This window comes from Bos javanicus, chromosome 10 (genome assembly GCF_032452875.1).
Source record: "Bos javanicus breed banteng chromosome 10, ARS-OSU_banteng_1.0, whole genome shotgun sequence".
NCBI classification, from domain to species: domain Eukaryota; kingdom Metazoa; phylum Chordata; class Mammalia; order Artiodactyla; family Bovidae; genus Bos; species Bos javanicus.
The window spans coordinates 9,546,746-9,557,334 of NC_083877.1; the positions used below are offsets into that span (position 1 = coordinate 9,546,746).

The 10,589-nt window shown below is 36.2% G+C and overlaps 1 protein-coding gene across 5 annotated transcripts in view; it reads left to right on the forward strand.

The window, feature by feature from the left end:
• Positions 1 to 10,589, forward strand: part of SCAMP1 (secretory carrier membrane protein 1) — a 150,793-nt gene that overhangs the window by 118,954 nt on the left and 21,250 nt on the right. For 2 of the 5 annotated variants that reach the window (XM_061430046.1, XM_061430043.1), the window contains 2 exons: positions 2,085 to 2,235; positions 8,770 to 8,868. In XM_061430046.1, the coding sequence (XP_061286030.1) occupies positions 2,085 to 2,235; positions 8,770 to 8,831 (213 nt within the window). In that variant the 3' untranslated portion in view covers positions 8,832 to 8,868. Of the gene's footprint in view, positions 1 to 2,084; positions 4,909 to 8,769; positions 8,869 to 10,589 lie in introns of those variants that run through there. The other 3 variants (XM_061430045.1, XM_061430047.1, XM_061430044.1) reach the window with 2 other exon arrangements.

Consider the following 10,589-nt stretch of genomic DNA (forward strand, 5'->3'; position numbering starts at 1 on the left):
GAACTGGACATGGAACAATATACTGGTTCCAAATCTGGAAAGGAGTCAAGGCTGTTGTCACCCTGCTTCTTTAGCTTATATGCAGAGTACATCATGAGAAATGCTGGACTGGATGAAGCACAAGCTGGAATCAGGATTGCTGGGAGAAATATCAATAACCTCAGATATGCAGATGACACTACCCTTTTGGCAGAAAGAGAACAACTAAAGAGCCTCTTGATGAAAGTGAAAGAGGAGAGGGAAAAAGCTGGCTTAAAGCGCAACATTCAGAAAACTAAGATCATGGCATCCATCCCATCTCTTAATGGCAAATAGATGGGGAAATGATGGAAACAGTGAGAGACTTTATTATTTTGGGCTCCAAACTCACTGCAGATGGTGACTGCAGCCATGAAATTAAAAGATGCTTGTTCCTTGCAAGAAAAGTTATGACCAACCTTGACAGCTTATTAAAAAGCAGAGATATTTTTTGCCAACAAAGGTCCATCTAGTCAAAGCTATGATTTTTCCCGTAGTCATGTATGGGTGTGAGAGTTGGACTATAAAGAAATTTGAGCACCAAAGAATTGATGCTTTTGAACTGTGGTGTTAGAGAAGACTCTTGAGAGTCCCTTGGACAGCAAGGAGATCCAACCAGTCCATCCTAAAGGAACTCAGTCCTGAATATTCATCGGAAGAACTGATCCTGAAGCTGAAACTCCAATACCTTGGCCACGTGATGTGAAGAACTGACTTATTGGAAAAGACTCTGATGCTGGGAAAGATTGAAGATGGGAGGAAAGTGGGATGACAGAGGATGAGATGGTTGGATGGCATCCCTGACTCAGTGGACATGAGTTTGAGTAAACTCTGGGAGTTGGTGATGGACAGGGAGGCCTGGCGTACTGCAGTCTGTGGGGTTGCAAAGATTCAGACATGACTGAGCGACTGAAGTGAACTGAACTTGAAGGATTTTGAGCATGACCTTGCTAGCATATGAAATGAGTGCAATGGTGCAGTAGTTTGAACATTCTTTGACATTGCCCTTCTTTGGTATTGAAATGAAAACTGACCTTTTCCAGTCCTGTGGCCACTGCTGAGTTTTCCAAATTTGCTGGCATATTGAGTGCAATACTTTCACAGCATCATCTTTTAGGATTTAAAATAGCTCAACTGGAATTCCATCACCTCCACTAGCTTGGTTTGTAGTGATGCTTCTTAAGGCCCATTTGACTTCACACTCCAGGATGTCTGGCTCTAGCTGAGTGATCACACCATTGTGGTGATCTGGGTCATTAATATCTTTTTCTTATAGTTCTTCTGTATAGTCTTTCCACCTCTTCTTAATATCTTCTGCTTTTGTTAGTATCATTTCTGTCCTTTATTGTGCCCATCTTTGCATGAAAATTTCCCTTGGTATCTCTAATTTTCCTGATGAGATCTCTAGTCTTTCCCATTCTATTGTTTTCCTCTATTTCTTTACATTGTTGACTTAGGACTGCTTTCTTATCTATTCTTCCTGTTCTTTGGAACTTTGCATTCGGAAGTGTATACCTTTCCTTTTGCCTTTCACTCTCTTCTTTTCATAGCTGTTTGTAAGGCCTTCTCAGACAACCAGTTTGCCTTTTTAATTTCTTTTTCTTGGGGATGGTTTTCATCTTTGCCTGCTGTACAACCTCCATCTATAGTTCTTCAGGTACTCTATCAGATCTAATCCCTTGAATCTATTTGCCATTTCCACTGTATAATCATAAGGGATTTGTTATGTTTAAACCAGTCTTTTTAAGGATGTAAATATCTTAACTTGGTACAGTGGAAAGCATAGCTTTTTGCTTTTGGTTAAGCTGTTTTTTAAATTATTCTTGGTTTGGCATAGGCATAATTATCTCTTCTGCATTGCAGATAAAAAGGAAAAATCTGTTTTAAGAAAATATTTACATGCAGTGTTGTGTTCCAGTGTTGGGGCTGATGCCCTTGATCTTAGGACTCCTGCCTCACATCTATTCTTTGTATCTCTGAGTCATGTTGAGACTAATTGAAGAGCTGTTGCTAAAGAACATGCAAGATTACCACTCATCTTCTCCCACTTTTTTGTGCCTCCCTAGGTACATGGACTGTATCGCACAACAGGTGCTAGTTTTGAGAAGGCCCAGCAGGAGTTTGCAACAGGTGTGATGTCCAACAAAACTGTCCAGACCGCGGCCACAAATGCAGCTTCAACTGCAGCGAGCAGTGCAGCTCAGAATGCGTTTAAGGGTAACCAAATTTAGAGAGTCTTCCGACAACGCACTGTTACCTTTTGATTGTACTTTTTTCTCTAGTTACTGTATTCTATACATTTTTTTTTTGTTCCAAACACACAGTACACACAGCACGTATATTTCCTAATCTCTTGTGCATGGGCTAAAAGCAGAAAAACTTCCTCGTCTTATTATTTACCTGACAGTTTCTCAATAGTTCAGTGCCCCTTGCAGAAAAAATATTACATACAAAATAAACATTCTCCATATTTTTGGGGGGATGAATATTCAGCGAATTATTTCAGTGGTGACACACTGAAATTAACATGGCACTTACTAGAAAATGCACTTAGTACTTGCTGCAGTCCTTCTGTCCAGAATCTTAGACATAAAAATTACACATTTGAGCAGTAAAGCAATGCTTCATTCCTTTTCCTTATTTATATTGAAAGAAATAGGACATCCGAAATTTAGGGACTTTTAAATTGGCTTGCTTTTTAGCGGTTTCAGTCACCGATGAAGAGCCTGTGCTTTTCAAAGCAGATAATGTAAATTTTATCTTTTTATTTTCTTTATTTAGAGTAGTTGATATTTTGATAATCAATCTCTGATCTTGCATGGATACCATGTTTCTTAAAAGAATTAGTATTTTGGGTTATGCACTGCTTATGGTTGTAGGATTGGGGACTTGTTTATAGAATCATAGAAATGATTTTCTATAATACTTTCTTTTAAATAAAAATGTACTGGGATGTAATATGAAGATATAATATAATATGCAGTGCATTATCCAAAAAAAGTAGATAATTGGTGGAATAGGATGTAGTGATGATAATACCTTTTTGTTTTTAATTTTCAGTATTCATGCCATAGTAAAATATTACTGTTTGGAAACTTTGGTATATTCTTGTGGCTACTCTTTTTAATTGAACTGAGCTTGTGTTGGGCAGCTCTCTTTTGGGGTATGCTTGTGTACTTTTTAACAGAGGTGTTAAAGTCTAGCCTGACTCCATGTCCTGAAAGAACATAACAGTATTTAAGATATTATTTTTTTTAGCCTCTCATGTCTAGTTGGCATTAAAAAGACCCTGATACTTCACTATACTTGAATCCCTAATGCACCTCAGTCTTTGAATTTTTGAGACACACTGAACACACTAAAATCTGTAGCAATAGAAAAAATAAAACATTTAACTTGAACCAAGCAAGAAAATACAGATATAGTTGAATGCATTAATTATGAACATAATCATGTTAAAATTGTTACTATGCAGCACAGGACTTCATTCTTATAGTATACTTGGATTGAAACTTTGAATCATTTTTAATAACTGATTAAATGCCTCAAAGACACTTGTAAAGTCATAGTACTATTGTTTTGGAAGTCATTAGCAGACCTCAGATTGCAGAATAATGAGTATGTTGTATGCAATTTGATTTTAAGGAAGGGTAGTCTGTTGGATTATATTATTTGATACTAAAAAATCAGCTGGGTGTAAATGGTTAAATCATTTTTATTCTTCCCCCCAAATTTGGAGTTAAAATGAGTTTCATCCTAGAGGTAGGAAGGTAAATTCTCCTATTTATGAAAGAAGCTTTGTGTGATGCTAGGTATAACTCAGCTTCATCCAGATGGTGTTTACGTTTGATTTATTTGGGGCTTTGTTGAAGTAATATACTTGGAAGATATTTCTTTTATTCTGATGAAAATAGGATTCAGAGTATGAATTTAAAGCTGTTTTTATGAATATTTCTGATCAGTGATAATCTCTACCTACTTTCTCAACCAAATAAGCCCATTCAAGTTTTTTAGAGCCTATAATCTTACTGAAAAATGTTTCATCAGTATGCTTTGTTGAGTGTGGATTTTACAAATATTCAAAACATTAACCACAAAATACAACAAAAGCACTTAGGTCTGTCATTATCTTTCAAGTTCCTTTTGTTTCTCCTTAAACTACAGATGAAAACTTTATCATAGAGACTTTTGAAGAATACTGAGATATCAATACTTTTCTTCAAGAATTATGAATGCTTCTCTCTCTTCTGTAGAAATCCTCTATTGCTAAGTAGCAAAGAATAATTACAACCAACAGTTTTTTTTTGTTTGGATGGCGGAAGTGTTGTTTTAAATTCCAGTTATTTGGGTTAATACAAGCTTATAAAGAGAAAAATGTTTTTTAAAAACATAAATGTGCATTAAAATGATGGCACTGCTTAACAGTTTGATAAGGTAGAGGAGTTTTTAATTCTTATAATCTCTATTCTCTTAACAACTATTAGTAAATAGTCACATTTGCACTCAGTAAAAGATTGGCATTTGTTAGTGGTTTATATTTGATATTAGTATTACCCAGTATCACAATCATGAAATGGTCTTCACATTGTAAGGAGCCACGTCAGTTTTCAGTTTGTAGTATTGTTTTGGCTATTTTATTTCAAACGAAAGTTTGAACACTGGAAAATCATTGCTCAGTGGTGTTTAATTTGGAACTTGGATTATTTATCTAAGGATGTCTGTATATTTTGTCAATGAGTACTATTGCGCTGCCATTATGGTGATTGTCATGGTTCTATATAAATGCCCTCCATCTGTCCCTCTACTGTTGCATGTTTTCGGTGGTTTGGAAGTTTTGTATATTTATTGTATTAACACAGAGTGTCATAAAATAAAATGCTGTTTACTGGATGTTTGTTTGTGTAATTTTAAATACTGTATTAGCACTTCAGAGGCAGTAATTATACAGAGGACTCAATGTATATAGAAATACCACATTTGATTTTTTAAAATGACATGACAGTTCTGTTGCTTTAGACCTTTGTAGGTAGTGGAACATGAGATTCACTAGTTAAATAGTTCGACCACTGTAAGGTCAAAATACGCAGCCTAGAAGCTAGATTCAAAACAGAAAACCCGTGTTGTGGCCCAGACCTCCCCTGCGGGCTCACATGGACGCCTCTGTTCTAGTATTGTGTTGACGCGATTGGGCTTGTTTTCTGTTCCCTAAACTCACTACCTGTTGTTGTTTTATGTACTGATGAAAGTACCAGTTTGTGTATTGTTGGATTTTTCATCTGATTATCTAAAGAGGATATAAAAAATATAGTCTAAAAAAAGTGTTCATGGTGAATCTCATTTGAGAAATTCATGTTAAATTAAAATAGGAACAGCATTTTAGTTTTCTGGGTGTTACCTAAAAGTGACTTTGGACTTTCACTGGATATAGGCCTTTTGTAAATCATGTTGATATAATGTATGGTTTGCATTTTAGAGGGAGTTTATGTTTAATTAAGTTTTAGTTTCTGTAAATCATTTGTAGTACATAATGCTTTTTATAGTTATTGCTTTATCTTTTTCTGAAAACACTGGCATTAGCACCTAATTTTGCATTTTTATTGGTAAAAATCTACACTGTTTCTGTACAGAATCTGTTGCATTTTTGTGCAGTTTTCCCTTATTAGAATTTCTGTGCTGTCACTCATCATTGCACTGTGATTCTTTCATTTTTTCCTTAAGCTAAATGTTTAAAGGAATTTACTGATTCCTTGTGATTAAGAACTTTAGAGGTGAAATAAAAGCGGTTAATGTAAAAATAATTGAGGATGTTTAAAAATCTGTACTTTGATAGATTTTTCAAGTGCCATAGTATAAATGTATTTAGAGTAGAACTGTATGTTTTAAAACACTAGAATTTTTTATAATACTTGTTTATTAAACTAAAAGGTTGTATCTCGGTGGTTAAATATTATGGAAAGTGAAGTATTTCTACCAGGATTTTAGGGTACATTTTATACAACAGCACACTTTTTGTTAAGAATGAGTATTTTTAAACTTTAAGATTTATCACAATCTATAGAAAGATAGAAAGGAATCTGTAGAAAATTTCTAAGCTAGCCAGATGTTGCCTCTAATCTATCCTAGATAAATACAATAGATGTCCTTGATTAGAAGATTCTAGCAAAATAGGGAAAGGCTCCCCTCTAGTGTTCTTACCCCTCTTGTGGGCTTCATATTTACAGTTTAACTATGTGGTTTTGATAAGACAAAGCCTTCAACTTAGAGAATTTTCATCAGCACTGTTTATGTTTTCAAATGGCAAGGGGCATAGGAGCCAGCAGGTAACAGTGCAGTGAGTGTTAAATTTTATCTAAATCTTGATTTATTTTTCAGCTCATAACTTTCTGGAGTTGGCGTAGCTGATGGTGTAGTTAAAATTCTTCTGCTACTAAACCCATTTTATCTTTACTGGAGATAGAAAGTCGTTAATCCTCTTCTGCCTTATAGTGTTTCATATGTTGACTATTATCTTTTGTACATTTAAACAGTTGAATTTGTAGAACCATAGAATGCACATTTTATTTAACTCTTTGTTTTATAGTACTTAGCTTTAATCCTAGAATTCCTCCAGAACTCTTTAAAAATTTTGTGGGCCAGTAATTCTCAAGATAAATCATGGTCATGAGTCGTTGTTACCGTGACAGTTTACATTATTATTCAGGAAGAAAATGCCCCGAATAACTGTTTTTCTTCTGGTGGTTACAGAAGTTCCCACAACATTATTGTCTCCTACACAAAAACTGAGCCCACTGGGCATACACATCCCTCCAACAAGTTTTCTTCTAGTATGAAAGAAATGTGTATCTGTTGTAGGACTACTGAAAAATGTGGAAAACAAGTGAGAAAATAAAGCAATATGTAATTTTTCTCATCTAGAGATACCACTTTTAATGCTTATTGTACTTTTTGCTTTCTTTTTGTATACATACATATTTTATATAGTTAAAGGATATAAATAGTGGGAATTTTTATCCTGTTTTTCCCTTACTTGGTATTATATCATAATGACCTGCTAGTTAAGCTTTTAAAATTAACTTATTTATAAAATTAAAATTACATTTCATATAAATTAAAAAAAATATTTACAGCAAAAGGAGTTACAGTGGTTCATAATTTTATACCCACAAATAGGTACTGTTAAAATTTGGTTCATTTCTTTCCGTTAATTTTCCAGGAAGGCCACTTTTTCCCCTAATATTAAGAAATAAGATTTCCCTCTACAGCCTTGTAATTGGTCTTTTAAGGATGTCTGTCTAGCTTTCACAAACCCCATTTCTTTGGACCCCTGAAGACCACATTGGCACCGGATGTCACCTGGCCATAGTGGACTCATACATGGCTCATTAAATTTTTACTCTGAAAGTAGATTTGTCTAGAATTATACTGTTTCAGAGTTGGGCCATGTGGATAATCATATTCTGCCAAGACTTTGAAAGAGTTACCAGAAAACTGATGTGTGCTGAAAGTGGAGAATGAAGCAGACATGCAGAAGAAGTCGGATGAAGGACATAGGAAAGGCCTTACCAGCTCTCTGTTTCCTTTGTGAGGCCTGGCTGTTCACCCCTTTTTTGTTAGCTGGATATCACATTCTCCAAGTAATATTCTTACCCTTTTCCTTCTGAGCTATCTTGAGTCGATTTCCTATGGCTTTTTGCTAGAGAATTTTAACTTACACAATGGTTTGTAATCTTTTTTCCAATTCTGATAGAAATATGTTGAATTTTTCCTCTTGATGAATTAGTTCTGTAACAGCGGCTGTATATGCATGTATCACATGTTATTTTTCAAATCCTGTTACTCTTTTAGGTTCTGAATTTCAGTTTTTTTCTTTTTTATTATAAATAACTTACCAAGAAATATATTATTGCTAAATTGCAGACCCAAGCTTGTGTTCTTTCCTTAGGACAATATGCTTGGTCAAAGTGTAAGTATAGATTTTTATGATCTTGGATGTGCATTGTCAAATTGCTCTCCAGAAAATTGTATCAATTTACGCCCTCCATCTCAATCTTTATTTACACTGTGCTGTGATTGGATGTTCCTTTTCTAAGAAGGCTTTGGCATCAGTAGGCTTTAACAAATAATCGGAGGGTTTTCTGAGCATTCTGGTTTCCCACAGATGATGGGCTCAGCTGATACTCCTTGTTTATAAATAGGAGTGACCACGTATCTTGTATCTACAGAGGAATCTTCTACTTGCTGAAAGCCCTAAGCTAAAGATGACTAGTACAGGATGGAAAAAAAATTGCTGGCCAAGGTAGCCAATCCACTGAGGCTCTCTAGGTAAAAACTAGATTGGGTTTAACAACAGGTTATATTATTCTTCACAGTTTTTAGGACAATGCTTCATTTTTAAGATCGACTCTAAATGATATTAGTCTGGACAGAAGATTCTTTTAACTTTTTTCTAAAAATAACATACTATTGGGGACTTTCTGTATATCAGAAACTGTACTAAATGCTTCACTTAAGTCGGTTACTTAACCCTCACACCAAGCCTGTGCTGGAATTTCTGTTCTTGGGCCCCGTTTTAGAGGAATAGGAAATCACCCCAGTCACTCAGTGAGTGGTGGCGGTGGCAGGGGAGAGGCAGCCAGCACAGGCCCCCGATTCTTGGCGAATGTGGGGTTGCTTCCACCACCCGGTGCCACCTCTCTCCAGTTCTCTCTTTTCCATCTTCCACATTTCCAGTAACTCATATCCATCCTCTAGGGACAATGGACTCTAGAAAACAATTCAGTAATCAAGAAAAAAAGTACAGCGTGTATTTTTGAAAATCTGCAGACCAAGGCCTACCTCCACAACCTGTGGGTAAGTACCTGCTGCCTGCTCCTCACAGCAGTGCTGCTTCCTCAGTGATCCTTGGCGTGTGTGCGTGTGGGTGTGTGTGTGTTTGGAGAAACTTAAGTTGCAAACAAATCCTCATTTAATTGTCATATTAGCTATGAAGAAAATAGGCCCCTTATGTAATCATAATGGCTGCTTATTCTTGATGAGAGATTATTTATAATTTTTTTATGGAAGTATAGTTGAAAAGTACAATTTTGTGTTTATTTCTGCTGTGCAGCAAAGTGACTCAGTTACACATATATATACATTTAAAAAAATATTCTTTTTCCATATGGTTTATCCCAGTATATTGAATATAGTTCCCTGTGCTATATACAGATTGTTTATAATAAAACTATCATTTTTTATCACTGTCATATACTTGATGAATTTTTAATGCTGTTCTCTAGATTGAGCAAATTGAGATATATGTTGTCATCTTGGAAAGTATGAAAAATTACCAGGTTTTTCTCTGAAAGGGAGCAGTGTTTTCATCAGTTGTCATCTCATGGTGTGGCTTTTTTGGAGTTAAATTTGGAAGTTATTCTAAGAGTTTAGTATGCAGAGATGTTGGTGTCTCCTTGGGGTTTGTATTTGTTTTCTCTCTTATGGGTAGAAAGAAACTACAGCTGTTGGAGAATGTAGTCTTTGGTGTCAAACCTGTATTTGAACTTGGGCTTTGCCACTTACCAGCTTTTTCATGTGGGATAAATTACTTAACCTCAGTTAAGTTACTTGGGTGACAGTTAATATATCTATAAAATGAGGATATTAGTTTCTACTCACAAGGTTTTAATGAATAAATGAATTAAAAAGAAGTGCTTAGCACAGTACCAGCCCATGAAACATGTATAAAGGTTAAAAGTTCTTACTGCCTGTCCATGTTGAAGACTCCCAAGTCTCTGTCACCCAGCTGGTCTTCTCTCCACTGTGTGTTTCTAGCTGCGCATGGGACTTCACGTTGGCAGCCTAGGCTGAACCTTCATGCCTTCACTGTCCCAGTCCCGCTGGCTTCCTGATCTGGGGGAAGGCACCGCGTTCTGCCCAGTGCCCAAACCATCTTAGACTCCTTCCCCTACTCCCTGAACTGCTTCTCATCGCTCCCCAAGCTGTCCCTTCTTTCTCCCTAACGTCTCTTCATCTCATTGTCTTCACTATCTCCTGCCTTCATTCGGGCTTCCTTCTCTTAAGGGTAAAGTTTAGTGGTTTCTCCCAAACATACGCCCATGGTGGACTGCTTGTATAGATACTAGATTTTTCAGGATATTTGACTATAAAAAGTCAAAGAGCTACAAATTATTTGATTGATTTTTCTATTCCATGTGGTTTTACTACTTCCTCTTATTCATTTATGCTTTCATTTACATCCTGTGTATCTAAGCAAAGTGAGCAGGTCATGTCTTAAAAGACTTATCTTGGAGAACTCTCCAGGGTGAGGAGGAAGCTGCAGTGAGGAAGAGAGTAGGGGCACCCGCAGATGGCCACAACTGTGTGACGAGGCAACCGGGGGTCCTGAAATGCAGACATTACTGGCTGCTTTGGGAGGAGGCTAGAAATCTGCTTTGAGGCTCTTACCCTTTAGTGTTTGGGAGTTAAAAAAAAAAGGTACTGAATTATTGGAAACTGCTGAAATAGCTCCCTTAAAGGAAATGTCCAGGATAGTCAAGACTGTTGTTATGTTAAGCAGAGATTTCTAAGGAGAG